Consider the following 15,269-nt stretch of genomic DNA (forward strand, 5'->3'; position numbering starts at 1 on the left):
GGACAGCGTCTGGCAGGCATAGTTAGCAGGCTTGCGGCCCCCTTCAGTACAGAGGAGGGCACTTCAGCCTAGGGGAAGCACCAGCTTCCTAACTGCCATTAAAATCGCCTTCTCCGCTTTGTTCCTCCAGTCCTTCCAACACCTTTGACCCAGTTTCCTGCGTCAAAGCCTCCTCTGTTTGACTGTTCTGTACTTGCACTGGTCTGTCCTAGGACTGGGGCAAATCCCAGTATTTTGGAATCTGAGGCTTACACAAAGGGGGAAAAGAATTCTCTTTAAGCAAAGTAATATAACATTACAAATAAAGAATTAGCTTTGTTAGCATCATGGTAAATTCATCTTCACCTATGACGCCACAGTTCGACTCCAGCTACGCACACTAGAGAACCTCTGGCACATCTGTACCAAAGCCATGGCTGAGTATGCTCAGTTCCCCTCTGTGGTCGGACAAAGCTAACACTAACCCGTATGGTTGATAGGAAAATGGATAAATATAGGAAGAGTCAATATTTTTACATTTAAAATTTTTTATTTATTCATTTTGAGAGGAGAGAGAAAGAGAGAGAGAGAGAGAGAGAGAGAGAGAGAGAGAGAAAGGGGGGAGGAGCAGGAAGCATCAACTCCATATGTGCCTTAGACCAGACAAGTGCAGGGTATTGAACCGGCGACCTCAACATTCCAGGTCGATGCTTTATCCACTGCGCCACCACAGGTCAGGCTATTTTTACATTTAAAAGGTACCTATCCTCCATCTAAAGATTCAATACAATACCAATTAGATTACAGCCAGTTTAAATGGAATACGCTAGTTCCAAAATTGATCCATATCCCTTAGTTCACACCAAACACAAAATCAATTACAAGTGGATTAAGGGCTTACATGTGGAAAGAAAAATCCTAAGACTTTTGGAGAAAATCTAGAATCTCCTTATTACCTTAGGGGTAAGGGAGACTTTCTTAAAGAAGACTCAGTGACCTCTGGCTGGGTTTCTCAGGGGATAGAGTGTCGTCCTGGCACACTGAAGTCAAAGGTTTGACCCCAGTCGGGGCATGTACAAGAAGATATCAGTGAATGCACAACTAAGTGAAACAATGAGTTGATGCCTCTCTCTCTCTCGCTCTCCTTCCACCCTCTCTCTCAAAACTGTTTATGCTCAATAGGAGGACACCAAGATCTAGCTGAGGGCAGGCCGGCTCCTGGATGAGGGGGTCCGGGGTGGGGGATGCTTCTCTCTCCTATATCATCAGTAAGCACGAAACATTCCCTTCTGGGCTGAAGGATCCAAGTCAATTAGACATAGAGAAGCAGCCTCAATTTCCATCTCAGGTGCAGAGCTTCAGATAAGTGACTACATTCCACATCTCAGCCTTGTAGTTTCCACAGAAAATCTGGGCCCACTTTGCAGTCCAGGCCAGATACTGACTCCTCTACACATAGTTATGTTCTGTTTTGAGCCTATCAAAACACTGCTTAATATAAATTTCACCTGAACTCCACCCTTCCTCAAATCTTAAAACAACTCTCTTTGCTTGGTGACAGTCCCCAGGCCTCCACTGGTGTGCTATCTCCCTCATTGATGAGTCAATAAACTATGTCCAATTACAGGCTTGTGTCTGGTGATCTTAGCCTGATTGGGCCAGAATAAAACTATATATGGTGCTCTGGCAGGATAGCTCGGTTGGTTAGAGCATCCTCCAAAGCATAGATGTTGCAGGTTTTATCCCCAGTCCGGGCACATACAGGGACAGATCGATGTTCCTCTCACTCTCTCTAAGTCAATAAAATAAAACAACCTATATATGGTATACGAGACATTAATGCCATGGAAAAAAATAAAAGCAGGAGAAAAGAAGTGTTGGAGAAGGAGAGGTTTGCGATTACAAATACGGTGCTCACGGAAGGCTTCGCTGATAAAGTGACATCTGAACAAAGACCTGAAGGAAGTGAGGGACTTTGTCATCAGCTGAGTATCTGGGAAAAAGCTTTCCAGAAAGGGGGAACAGTTAGTACAAGAAGGGGCATAGAGGGTGTGCTCCAATCACATTTAGTGAACCTACCCTGACAGTCTCTTTAATCCTAAAACCTACCCATACCCCACTGAACTTTTCAGTATTTAATTCCATGTTTATTACGTTTGTTCTCGGCTTTGCGCCAGAGCGGGCGCCTTGGCAGCCCAAGCTTCTAGCACTGACACACAATATGAGCTCGACCGGCACGTGTCGGGGAACCTATTGAGCGAAGCCTAGGGAAGGAAGAAGACACCTGACTGCGTGGGGCTTTGCGGGGGAGATCACTAGGAGGCCTCAGGCACCACCACAGGTCCACAGGCCAGGAACCAAACTTGCTGGCGCCGTGGAGTACCGCCCGGCCGAGGCCTCCACTGGACAGCGGCCGGATGTGCGTCATCGCCGTGCGCCGGCGGCGGCCCAGGTCGAAGGGCTTCATGATTGGCTGCAGTACTCGCCGCTGATCGAAGTGCTGTGACGCTTTCCATCCTCCCTTGTCTCCGCGGCAATTTTAGTTCCCTGTCCAGAACGCTCGTCTGCGGAGCTCGGAATGTTCCCAGAGCTCAATAACCTTCTCAATACCTCCCCTGACAGGGTGGAGCAGGTAATTCGTCGCGCGCTGGGGAAGGAGGCGGGTCCCGTGAGCGTGACGGAAGAAGGCGTCCCCGGATGAAGTGCACGCGGACGGGTGGGAAAGATGCGATGTCCACAGACAGAATGTGCCTGGGAGTTGTAGTCCAGGGAGGGCCGACCCAGGGTTTGGGCTGGCAGGACCTGCGGGTGGTGGGCTTCTGGACTTTCTCGCGTCTTTTCAAAGGCCGTGTGTGCCCATGAAAGTTCCTAGGAAGCAAGTCCGACGTGTGGATGGACTTACGTTCACAAACGTGCTCACTGGGGTGGGGGTCCTGGCGCCTGGAGGAGATCGTCTGAGAGGAGAGGAGAGTGATTCTTCTCCCCCTCATAGGGAACCAGCTTCTTAACCATCCTGACTCTCCCTCTGCTCGGGAGCACTGGGCAGGTCGGGGTGAACGTTGCTGCTACTCCGACTCTTCCTTCTCATGGTGTCTAATAGTGTTCTTCCAAGCTGCTCTCAGCCAGCGTGGGGCTGTACCGAGTCCACCTCTGGCACCACAGACTTGCCACTCTTTTCTCCACTCTCCTTTCTGCACTCTGGGGCATCTTGAAAATTTTCACGTTTGCCCAGAGGTTACCTCTCTCAGGAACATATCTGGTTTATTTTATCACCTTTGCCTTCCAAATGAAATGTTAAGCTTCTCCAGGCCGCCAACACACCATGTGTGTAAAGCCTTTTTATGACCCCATTGTGGCAGGCAAATCGTAGCTTTCATTAGATCGTTGTGGATGTTCTAATTGCCCAACAGTTCCTGTCTGCCCAAGCCTGTAGATGGCGCTTGCTACCATAGCAATTACTACTGGCACCACCAAGTCCTCAGCCCAGGGCCAGAGTGAAGGGGGGATCAGAGTGGGCACCAGGATGTGACAGCACTGGGGGTAACCCTCAGGGTCTGATAGTGTGATCTTTCATGTTTTATAAGTGAAAATAACAGCAGAGGTGGTGTGTCTAACACCACTTGATCTTGACCTGCCCTTTCATTGACAAGGAACTGGAGGTGGCTGGATCAGGGCAGACAGGTCCAGAGATCATCTTTAGAGGTCTTTCTTTCCAGGCCCTCCATGATCAGAGCTCTGCCTGCAGCAGTGTCCAAGGCCGTTCGGAGGAGAACTTTGTTATTGGAGGTCTCTGTCAACAACCATTTCTTCCCTATTTTCCACCCTGGGAGACAGATTGGACATCAATTAGAAATAGGGAGGAAGCTGGAGCAGATGACTTTTTTGAAGGTTCTTTCCAATCTTAGCAGGCTATGATTTTTGTTGGATTCTGATGGTAAAAGCTTCCTTTGTTCAGTATCTCCTTCTTCCCCAGACTGGTCCCTGACTGACTTGGTGAGTAGTGAGGAAGAGAAGGGATTTTATTTGCTTTGGCAAAGTGGAAGCTGAAATACGCTTGCCCATAATAAGTGACTTAATACTGATCACATTGTTTTTTTCCCATAATTTTTACTTTTTTTTTTGTTATCTTAATGTATATGTTTGTGTCTATATTATATGTGTATGTGAATATATATGTATAAATGTAAAATACATACATATATAGATATAAAATATGTATATATGCACATACAGACAGCTACACACATACTTTTCAAATATGGAGACATAGGGGCTGACACAATTAACTAGATTTATACAGTCAACTGACCTCTTTCTAGGGAAGCTGATTCACCTTTTTGTGTTCCTCTTAAATTTTAGGGGAAATTGACTCTACTCTGTGATGCTAAGACAGATGGCAGTTTCCTTGTGCACCACTTTCTCTCCTTCTACCTCAAAGGTATGGGACTCATTGATGCTATAGAAAAAGAAACCTAAGGCAAAAAAGAAAAAGAAAAGCCTGTTTCGGGAAGTAATAGGCATAATATTAACTACTGATGTTTGGGTAGCCAGATGGCTGTTTATTAGGTAACAGGTTTTTGTACCATCTTGTTTCCTACCCAGTCCTGCCAAAGAGTGGCATGTACTCACTGTATCCCTGTCCTATCTTTCCCTTCTCCACCCACTGCGCGGTACTGCCTCTCTGTGGTCCTTACGTGGCCTCCTGTTGATTTGCTCCTCAGTCCTGTATTTTGAGATCTCTGGGCACTTGACCCATTGACACAGGGAAGCCCTAGCCAGGTGGTTCATTTGGTTAGAGTGTTGACCTGAAAGGCCAAGATTGCAGGTTTGATCCCCAGTCAGGACACATATAAGAACCAATGAATGCACAAGTGGGTGGAGCAACAAATTGATGTTTCTCTCTCTTTCTCTCTTTCTTCCTCTCTCCTTTTCCCCTCTTTCTCTAAATTCAATTAAAAAAAACATGGAAGAAAACTGCATGGCCACTGTAATTTACATATGGGAATAGATTAGAAGAAGAAAACAGCTAAATGAAAAAAAACACTTATTTATCAATTGATTCTCCTTGAGCCCCTACTGAGCCAGGCCAGGATAGAGAATAACCCTTGGCACTCTTAATCACAATAATTTATAGCTTTGAAAGTTGTTTTCTTTTCCAGATGATGTTATTGTCAGCACAGAAAGAGCATGAGAATCTACAGCTAAAGTATTAGAATTAATTATGTGCAGTAAGGTAGCTAGAGCTTCTTTGTGTTTCCTTTACTTCCTCTTGGATATAGGACCAGTTTAAAAAATTAATTGTGCCTGACTTATGGCGACGCAGTGAATAAAGAGTTGACCTGAAACACTGAGGTCGCTGGTTTGAAACCCTGGGCTTGCCTGGTCAAGGCACATATGGGAGTAGATGCTTCCTGTTCCTTCCCCCCTTCTCTCTCTCTTCTCTCTAAAATGAATAAATAAAATCTTTAAAAAAATATTAATTGTACCCCTGTACACCAACAACAAACAGAAATTTTTTATTTTTTTTTATTTTTTTTACAGAGACAGAGAGTCAGAGAGAGGGATAGACAGGGACAGATAGACAGGAACGGAGAGAGATGAGAAGCATCTCTAGTTGCTTTATTAGTTTTTCATTGCACATTGCGACACCTTAGTTGTTCATTGATTGCTTTCTCATATGTGCCTTGACCGCGGACCTTCAGCAGACCGAGTAACCCCTTGCTGGAGCCAGTGACCTTGGGTTCAAGCTGGTGAGCTTTTGCTCTAACCAGATGAGCCCGTGCTCAAGCTGGCGACCTCAGGGTCTCGAACCTGGGTCTTCTGCATTCTAGTCTGACGCTCTATCCACTGCACCACCGCCTGGTCAGGCAGAAAAATATTATTTTTTAAAGACTAGCCTGACCAGGCGGTGGTGCAGTGGATAGAGCGTCGGACTGGGATGCAGAGGACCCAGGTTCGAGACCCTGAGGTCGCCTGCATGAGCGCAGGCTCATCTGGTTTGAGCAAAAGCCCACCAGCTTGAACCCAAGGTCACTGTCTCCAGCAAGGGGTTACTTGGTCTGCTGAAGGTCTGCGGTCAAGGCACATATGAGAAAGCAATCAATGAACAACTAAGGTGTTGCAATGTGCAATGAAAAACTAATGATTGATGCTTCTCATCTCTCTCCGTTCCTGTCTGTCTGTCCCTGTCTATCCCTCTCTCTGACTCACTGTCTCTGTAAAAAATAAAAAAAAATAAAAAAAAAAATAAAAAATTCTAAAGACTATAACTTATTTATAGTAGGGAAAAATAAGATACCCCAGTAATACATCTAACAGCAGTACATCTCAAAATCAATGAGAAAAATATAATTATTTATTATGGAAAATAATTGCATTTTAGAATCAACTTGGGTATATTAGTTTGCAAGACCTCTGGGTCTCTAAGACCTGCCTCAATGCTTTTGTTTCCAGAGGTAGGACTGATTGCAGATAGAGACATTATTAAAACCAATTTATTTTGTTTTCCAGCTAATTGTAAAGTCTGTTTTGTGGCACTCGTCCAGTCTTTCAGTCACTACAACATCGTGGGACAGAAGCTGGTAAGTTTTTAGACGTCCGTGGTGAGATCCCTTTGTAAGTGTGTGTGTCACGCATGTGAGAGTGTGCTTGAAGCCTGGGCTTCCCTGTTTGGGTTTAGAGACCTTAGCACGGGAGGACTAAGGAAAGGGTGGGATCCTGTATCGGAAGGGTTAGGCAGCAGCTCCTCATGTTTTGTTCGAGTTTATAGAGCCAGATCTGTGGTTAATTAATTAAACCCCTCTCCACTGACTCTGGACGGGTTAAGGTGTTCTCCTTCTCCGTGTGGCTCTCATGTTAGCCCTGCTGAGCTGGAGACCACAACTTGGCCTGCCACCAAGTTGACTGGCTGCCACTGGCTCTCCTTAAGTCCAGGGCTTACGACTCAGATGTGGGGAGAGGGACTTTTGTCATCTGTACCCCCTTTTTTTTTTTAAGCTTTTCTACTTTATATATATATATATATATATATATATATATATATATATATATATATATATATACACATATACACACACACACACACACACACACACACACACACACACACCCAGTAATACATCTAACAGCAGTACATCTCTCCTTTTTGTTGTGCTTAGGGTGTCAGCCTGACCGCAGCACGGGAACGCGGGCAGCTCGTGTTCCTTGAGGGCCTCAAGTCATCAGTGGACGTTTTCTTCCGGGCTGAGGAGGAGGCACACCCCCTGCACTTCCTCAGGTCAGTCAGCTGGCAGCTCAGCCCAGATGTGCACTCCTGGTAGGTAGGCCCAGACAGGGGTTGCTGTGGGATTCCTTCTCCTTCGGTTGTGAGAGGGCAGACCTGGCTTCAGGAGTCAGACATGTCCCTGGTATTGCAGCATTACTGCAAAGCCGTGGGCTCCTCCCATGGGCCAGATGGTGGCTGGCTGTCTCAAAGCTGTAGGAAGCATTATTTGCTGAGCATGTGGTAGAATGGTCCACTTTGCTGGTTTTTCCAACTCTGGCACAGAGCAGTGGCACACACCTTTGTCCTGTTCTTGGCTTAATGTAGGGGTCCGGAAACTACAGGCCAAGGGCCAGCTGCCTGCTTTTGTAAATAAGGTTTTATTGAAATAGTCACATTCATTTTTTCACATACTGTGCCTGGCTGTTTTACACTGTGACAGCCGAGTTGAGCCACTGGGACAGAGAACATATAACCTACAAGCCTTAAAATACCGTTGGCCCTTTAACAGAAAGAGTGTTGGCCGCTGGTTTGGTTTTCTGCGCCTCGTCCTCTCGGAGCCTCAGCCACAGGCATGGCTCTGTGCAGACCCCCACCGGGCTGCTGTTCTTCCTCTGCCCTCGTGCCCTCTGAGACTCGGCCTCATGCGGTGGCGGGGAGGCCATGTGGAGTCGGAAAGCCAAGGCCCTGACCCTTTATGTGACCTCGCCCACAGCTCTTCACATCTCTGAACCTGGTGTCCTTGTCTGAATGATGGGCCTGGTTCCACTGACCGTGGTTGTGGAGGGTTGTCCTGCTGTTAGCGGGGCTCAGCCCTGGACCGTGGGGCAGGCGGGCAGGTGCCTGGGCCCCATGTCTGGTGCCTTTTTTTTTTTTTAATTTTTTTTTTATTTTTCTGAAGCTGGAAACGGGGAGGCAGTCAGACAGACTCCCGCATGCACCCGACCGGGATCCACCCGGCACGCCCACCAGGGGGCGATGCTCTGCCCCTCCGGGGCGTCGCTCTGTCGCGACCAGAGCCACTCTAGTGCCTGGGGCAGAGGCCAAGGAGCCATCCCCAGTGCCCGGGCCATCTTTTGCTCCAATGGAGCCTCAGCTGCGGGAGGGGAAGAGAGAGACAGAGAGGAAGGAGAGGGGGAGGGGTGGAGAAGCAGATGGGCGCCTCTCCTGTGTGCCCTGGCCGGGAATCAAACCTGGGACTCCTGCACGCCAGGCCGACGCTCCACCGCTGAGCCAACCGGCCAGGGCCCTGGTGCCTTTTGAAGCTCTATTTCTGGGAAAAGCCTGCCGAGGGTGGTCTCTGGGGAGACTGGGGTGTCCGGGCCAGCTTGCTCAGAGACAAGTCAGATCTCTTACACACACGGCAGCCCGTGGACCAGTGCCCCTCACCACCACCCACCTGAATTGCTGTTTTTAAATTTGAAAAAAAAATTTATTTATTAATTTGAGAGGAGAGAGAAGAGAGTGAGAGCGAGACATCAATTTTTGTTCTACTTATTTATGCATTCACTGGTTGGCTCTTTTTTTTTCCATTGACTTGAGAGAGAGAGAAAGAAAGGGTGAGGGGGAGGGAGAGAAGCTCAACTCGTTGTTCCACGTAGTTGTGCTCTTGGCTGCTGCTTTTTTTTTTTTTTTCCTCGTATTTTTCTGAAGCTGGAAACAGAGGCAGTCAGACTCCCGCATGCGCCTGACTGGGATCCACTCGGCACGCCCACCAGGGGGCGATGCTCTGCCCATCCGAGGCTCGCTCTGTTGAGACCAGAGCCACTCTTAGCGCCTGAGGCAGAGGCCAAGGAGCCATCCCCAGCGCCCGGGCCATCTTTGCTCCAATGGAGCCTTGGCTGCAGGAGGGGAAGAGAGAGACAGAGAGGAAGGAGAGGGGGAGGGGTGGAGAAGCAGATGGGTGCTTCTCCTGTGTGCCCTGGCCGGGAATCAAACCCAGGACTTCCGCACGCCAGGCCGACGCTCTACTACTGAGCCAACCGGCCAGGGCCTTTTTTTTTTTTTTACAGAGACAGTCAGAGAGAGGGATAGACAGGACAGACAGGAACAAAGAGAGATGAGAAGCATCAATCATCAGTTTTTCATTGTGACACCTTAGTTGTTCATTGATTGCTTTTTCATATGTGCCTTGACCGTGGGGCTACAGCAGACTGAGTAACCCCTTGCTCCATCCTTGGGTCCAAACTGGTGAGCCTTGCTCAAACCAGATGAGCCTGCACTCAAGCTGGCAACCTTGGGGTCTCGAACCTGGGTCCTCTGCATCCCAGTCTGATGCTCTATCCACTGCACCACCGCCTTCTCAGGCATGATTGCTTCTTGTGTATGCCCTGACCAGGGATCGAACCTGTAACCTCAGCGTGCCAGGACAACGATCTATCTACTAAACTACCCATCCAGGGCCCCACTGGTTGACTTTTGTATGTGCCCTGACTGGGGATTGAACCCACAACCTTGGCATATTGGGATGACACTCTAACCAACTGAGCTACCCAGCCAGGACTGAATTGCTGTTAAATTAATCTTCCAGGTTCCTTAAACTCAGCGTGGTGTCTCTTATAGACCTGGGAGGCTGTTTTTTGTTTGTAGCATGGTGCTTCGTGCCTATTAGCCTCTAGGCGTATTTGAGTTGAAATAGAACTTAGAATGCGTGCACATGCCTTTTTTTTTTTTTTTTTTGCCAACCAGTCATGAACTCCTTGGTGCCAAGGACTGGGACCCAGTTCTTTGCCTCTTCTCAGCCCTGTGGTGCTGCTCAGCCCTAGACAGACATTTGTAGAGAAAGTGAACTCTGGTGACTTTTGCCCTGTGTCCCAGGGAGGCCCACGCTGGGAACCTGCAGCCCCTGTATGAGTTTGTGCAGGTGGCGCTGAAGCCTGCGGACCGTGAGGAGGCTGCCTGGACGTGCCCGGTGCTGCTGGTGGATGACCTCAGCGTGCTGCTGAGTCTGGGCGTGGGGGCGGTGGCCGTTCTGGACCTCGTCCACTACTGCAGAGCCGCCGTGTGCTGGAAACTACAGGTACCGATGGGCCTGCTCCCCGCGCTTCGCCCTGACAGCCGAGGGCCCAGATGTGTCCACACCTCCCTGGCTTGCAGTGATCTTCTTGTTTAGTTGCTTGGACTTGTGGCAGGTTCAGAAATCTTTCGGACCTGTGGTGGCGCAGTGGATAAAGTGTTGACCTGGAACACTGAGGTCACCGGTTCGAAACCCTGGGCTTGCCTGGTCAAGGCACATATGGGAGTTGATGCTTTCTGCTCCTCCCCCTTCTCTCTCTCTCTCTCTCTCTCTCTCTCTCTCTCTTCTCTAAAATGAATAAATAGAAATCTTTCGGTCCGCCCTCCCTGTTCTCCTCTACCTGCCAGTGCTCAGAAAGGGAGCCCTCCCACTTAGAGGGACGCTGAGCACTGTATCGAACAGGAAGGCCATGTGTGGTCCCTCGCAGTCCCAGCCCGGCAGCACTGCCTGTGCGTCCTGGGGCAGGTCATTACCCCTCGGAGTGTGCCTAGGAGATCAGCTGAGATAATGGGTGTAAACTGCTTTAAAATCTGTGAGGCGCAAGGCAAGCGTAGGTTGTAATCTTTATTGTCAAATTATTAGGCAGAAATAGAGATGTTCTCATAATAGAGGTTTTCTTGAAAGAGCAAAGAAGAGGGAGAGCGAGGGAAAGGGAGAAAAAGAGAGAAGCATCTACTCATTGTTCTACTTTGTGCACCCATTGATTGCTTCTCATACCCTGACCGAGGCTCAAACTGGTGACCTGGATGTCGAACCAGTGACCTTGGTGCTCTGGGAGGATGCTCTATTCACTGCTCTCTGGCCGGGGGAGGCGTAATAGAGATTTTTAACAATAACAGCAGACCAACCTGAACAATAGCAATGGCTGTGGTGTCACCTCTCGGGAACCCGAATGCAAGATTATCAATAAATGAGATGAACTTGGTAACGCCCATAGCGTCTGGCCCACCATGGCCACTCAGTGACGGGCAGCTAGGAACCGTGGACATTGGCACGGCGTGGGCAGGCTGAGGGTGCCGAGCAGGGTAGAAGGAGCAAGGTAGCTGGGCGCACCCGCCTGGCAGTGCGTGCGGAGCTCCTGCTTTTTCCAGGTCCTGCCTGGACTCTGTCCGGGGAGCCTCTGAGTCTCCTGGCTGCAGTCACGGGGCCAGGAGCCAGAGTTCTGCGGAGGGCGTGGAAGAGGCCTGGGGGAGTTCAGTGGGGTTGGGGACAAGAGTGAAAGGACTTTGTGCAGCTCAGCTTGCTTTGTGGCCCATGACTGTCCTCTTTTTGTGAAAACAGTTCTTTTACTTGAAATGGTAAAACTTGGAATAGTTTAAAAGAGAAAAGCAGAAGGAATAAACAGTATAAAGGGTGAGTTCATGCAAAGGAATTGTCTGCCTTGGTGTAATCCTTCTAGAGAGTGTGCAGTTACAACCACATCCGCAGGTACGGTGGTCCCTGCAGTTTGCCGCTGTGGGCAGCCCACCGCGCACTGTTCGGTGGGATTCTTCCATGTCATGACACAGGACTTTTGGTGTCCATTGCCCGTTGACAACACAGGGATCTGCTTCATTCTTTTCAACAACTGGACAGTATTCTTATGAAAGGACTTCTTATTCACAGTGTCCCCTTTTGACGGGGTGGCCCGTCCCTCTGTTTCGGGGTGGCCTTCTGACTCAGGCCAGCTGTGCCCAGCCCCTGGCCCTCCCCCAGGCTAGACAGGAAGCCCTTCTTCGTGCTCCCCGAGCACCTAGCGGCCCCTCTCCTGGCTTCGCGTCCTGTACTGTCAGTGTCTGTCTGTGTCCAGGGCCCAGTCTCTCATCCCCACTGTGGGTCTGGCACACGGTGCGCACAGGGAACTGGGGACTGGATGAGTGGGTGCTTGCAGAATGGCAACACTTCTTAATAACATACAGAGGACCGCCAGCTGAGCTTGGTTTTAGGTGACCTGAGCTGGAAGTACAGGTTGGTTGTGCTGGTGACTCGATGTCCAGGGGGTGATTGGAGCCAGGCAAGGGTCCTCCCCAGAGGAGGGGTGGTTGCAGAGGTGGGAGAGGGTGTGCTGAGCATGGAGGCATGGGGCGCCCAGTGCCCGATCCTGGTCAGGAGCAGATTTCCATCTTGTATCTGTTGCAGGGAAACATAGTGGCTCTTGTGCATGACAGTGGAGACACCGAGGATGAGGAGAATGACATCCTGTTGAATGGCCTTAGTCACCAGAGCCACCTGATCCTGCGGGCCGAGGGCCTGGCCACCGGCTTCTGCAGGGATGTCCACGGGCAGGTGCGCAGGGGTGGGGCAGGTTTCTGCTGGGTGACAGGCCACTTGTGTCTGTGCCTGAGTCTAGACCTCACGTGGGATGGTGCTGGGTGAGGGCTTGTGTGCTTGGGGCGTCCCTTTAACTGGGAGAGAGACCTTGGAAGTTTGTGGATGCAGCTCAAAGTCTGCTGAGGCTGCTTAGCCCTCGCTAAGGAGGGTTTCTGACAGTGGGCCCATTTGTGACCAGAACGGAGCTTCTGGAGAGGAGACAGTCATCTGGAGTGGAAGGCAGGGCCCACTACTAAATAGCAGAATTCCTTTGCGAGACGACAGTGAGTCTTGTATATTCAGGGCAGCTCTATTCTTTTTAAAATCGGGATGCAGGGTGCCTTCCCCGGCTGGGGGGCCGCCGCCCCCTGCTGCTCCTCTGTAGTGCTGGGTGCAGCGGCCAAGCTTCCCCCCAGGGCTGCCACCCTTCTCTGCCTCCGTTTGGAGTCACCCCAGGGCCGCCCCCACAGCGTCCTGGTCAACTCCAGGTAGACCACTCTTGACCCGTTAAGGGTGGGTGGGATTTGGCCCAGAGTCATTCAGTCTGGAAAATAAAGCAACACCGAGGGGCGGTGTGGGCAGAGCCCACGGCACAGTGTGAGAAGGGGTCCTGCTGGGTGGCAGCTGGCTCTGGGGCACTCGGTCCCCCAGAGCATGCCGGTCCGCTGAGACATCACCCAAGGAAACAGCCAGCCTTCTGAGCCTCTGCATGGAATGCACAAATTCTGAGCTGTTTATTCTCAACATTAGTGCAGGCAACAAGGCCTAAGCTGCACAGTGTAGAAAAGGGACCGAAGTGGGACACATAAAAATTACTGGTTTTTTCTGGTGACTTTTTTCTTCCATTTCTGTGATGAACATATATCACTATGGCAATAAAGAGGAACCTTTATTTTTAGTTAGCTTTTTTATTTTTAGTAATAGCTTTTTTAATTTTAGTAATAGCTTTGTTTTGGAAGTCGGTTCTGTTACTGGCACATGTGACAGTGGCGTCATAGAGGCCCCCAGTTGAAGGTCACAGTGGAGCAGGTACTTTCTGGAGGGTTGCTCCTATTTCATTCTTCTCCCTGTCACTGTAGCTGAAGATCCTATGGCGGAGACCATCACAGCCTGCCGCCCAGCGGGCTCGGAGCCTCACTTACCAGTACAAGATACAGGACAAGAGCGTGTCCTTTTTCGCCAAAGGAATGTCTCCAGCCGTTCTGTGACTTGACTGAGGGCCGACAAAGCTGCTGTGAGCCGTTCCGGACGTGAGAACAGCCGAGCAGGATGGGTCTCTGCACCTCTGTAGTGGTGTTTCAGGCTGGACTGCGACCAGGGGTGGTCGGGTGTCACTGTGACAGGTGCCTTTGTGCGGGCCTTGTTCAGAAGACAACGGAGAGCCCACGGCCCTGCCTCTGCCGAGAAAGATGCTGAAAAGCTGGGGGAAGGGGTCCTTTGGAGCCCTCCATGCAAATACGCTTTAGCCCAACTGCCTGTCCCTGGTTGTTGTGCCTTCAGAGCCAGAGAGGGTATGGATGCGCCAGCCAGGGGACAGTCCTGGACAGCAGGCATCCCTGGGGACAGAGAGGGGAATCATGGCTGGCTTAAAGTGAGTTCCCACATCGTGGCTTCCTGTGGATCATCTCATTTAATTTCCAGCTTTGTCTTGGAACAGTATTTTCCCCCAACTCCCGTGAGGAACAGGCTTGGAGAGGCCGGAAGCATCCCGGGGCTGTTGAGCGGGCTGTGGGTAGGGAGGCCTGACCGAAGTCCGCACTGCTGCCTGGCGCAGGGAGACGTGCCACGGGCTCCCCACCCAGTGCGCAGCGTCGGCTCCGGCTGCGCCTGTGCTGTCTGGCCCAGAGACCCAGGGGCCTAGCTGTCACAGGCCCAGCACCCCGGCCGAGGCCTCCTGAGGCCCCGTACAGAGCCCGGGTGTGCGTGTAAGAAATGCTCTTGCTGCCAGGCAGGGTGAGGCCTTGGCAAGGAGCTGGGGCCTCCCTCACCTATGAAGACCACAGCAGGTGAGTTCCTACCGCATCATCAGGTAGATGCCAGCTTGCCACACTCAGCCCCCCACCCAGGGTCATCTCAGAGTGGACACCAGGCATAGTCTCCTAAAGTGTATGCAAATTACATCACAATGGATTTGATTTTTAGAAGAGATAAAATGGAAAAATAACTGCTTTGCGCCTGACCTGTGGTGGCGCAGTGGATAAAGCGTCGACGTGGAAATGCTGAGGTCGCTGGTTCGAAACCCTGGGCTTGCCTGGTCAAGGCACATATGGGAGTTGATGCTTCCAGCTCCTCCCCCCTTCTCTCTCTCTGTCTCTCTCTCCTCTGTCTCTCTCCTCTCTAAAAATGAATAAATAAAATAAAAATTAAAAATTAAAAAAAAAATTCTTAAAAAAAATAAAATAACTGCTTTGCAATGATTAGGGGAGCTTCAATTTTTTAAAAAAATTTTAACTTTTTACATTTTAAGTCTTTGTTTTTTTATTTTATTTTTTATTCAGTAAGAGGAAGGGAGGCTGAGACAGACTCCCACATGTGCCCAACCAGGATCCACCTGGCAAGCCCACCAGAGGGTGATGCTCTGCCCATCTGGGGCGTTGCTCTGTTGCTCAGCACCTGAGGCGAAGACCATGAAGCCATCCTCAGCTGCCAGGGCCAACTCACTCTATTGGAGCCTGGGGAGCGAGAGGAGGAGGGGCGGAGAAGCAGATGGGTGCTTCTCCTGTG

General features: G+C 50.2%; 1 protein-coding gene across 2 annotated transcripts; it reads left to right on the forward strand.

Moving 5' to 3' along the window:
• The first annotated feature begins 598 nt into the window (after positions 1–598).
• On the forward strand, positions 599–14,712 carry ELP6 (elongator acetyltransferase complex subunit 6). 2 transcript variants are annotated; one of them, XM_066351349.1, is made up of 7 exons: positions 599–2,611; positions 4,339–4,417; positions 6,490–6,560; positions 7,137–7,255; positions 10,058–10,259; positions 12,375–12,521; positions 13,625–14,712. In XM_066351349.1, exons 1-7 carry the CDS (start codon positions 2,558–2,560, stop codon positions 13,751–13,753), a joined length of 801 nt encoding a protein of 266 aa, XP_066207446.1. In that variant the 5' UTR covers positions 599–2,557; the 3' UTR covers positions 13,754–14,712. The 2 variants fall into 2 exon arrangements, with proteins under 2 accessions (XP_066207446.1, XP_066207445.1); XM_066351348.1 differs by lacking the exon at positions 599–2,611 and adding an exon at positions 2,618–2,903.
• The last annotated feature ends 557 nt before the right edge of the window (positions 14,713–15,269 follow it).

Source organism: Saccopteryx leptura, chromosome 10 (genome assembly GCF_036850995.1).
Source record: "Saccopteryx leptura isolate mSacLep1 chromosome 10, mSacLep1_pri_phased_curated, whole genome shotgun sequence".
Lineage (NCBI taxonomy): Eukaryota > Metazoa > Chordata > Mammalia > Chiroptera > Emballonuridae > Saccopteryx > Saccopteryx leptura.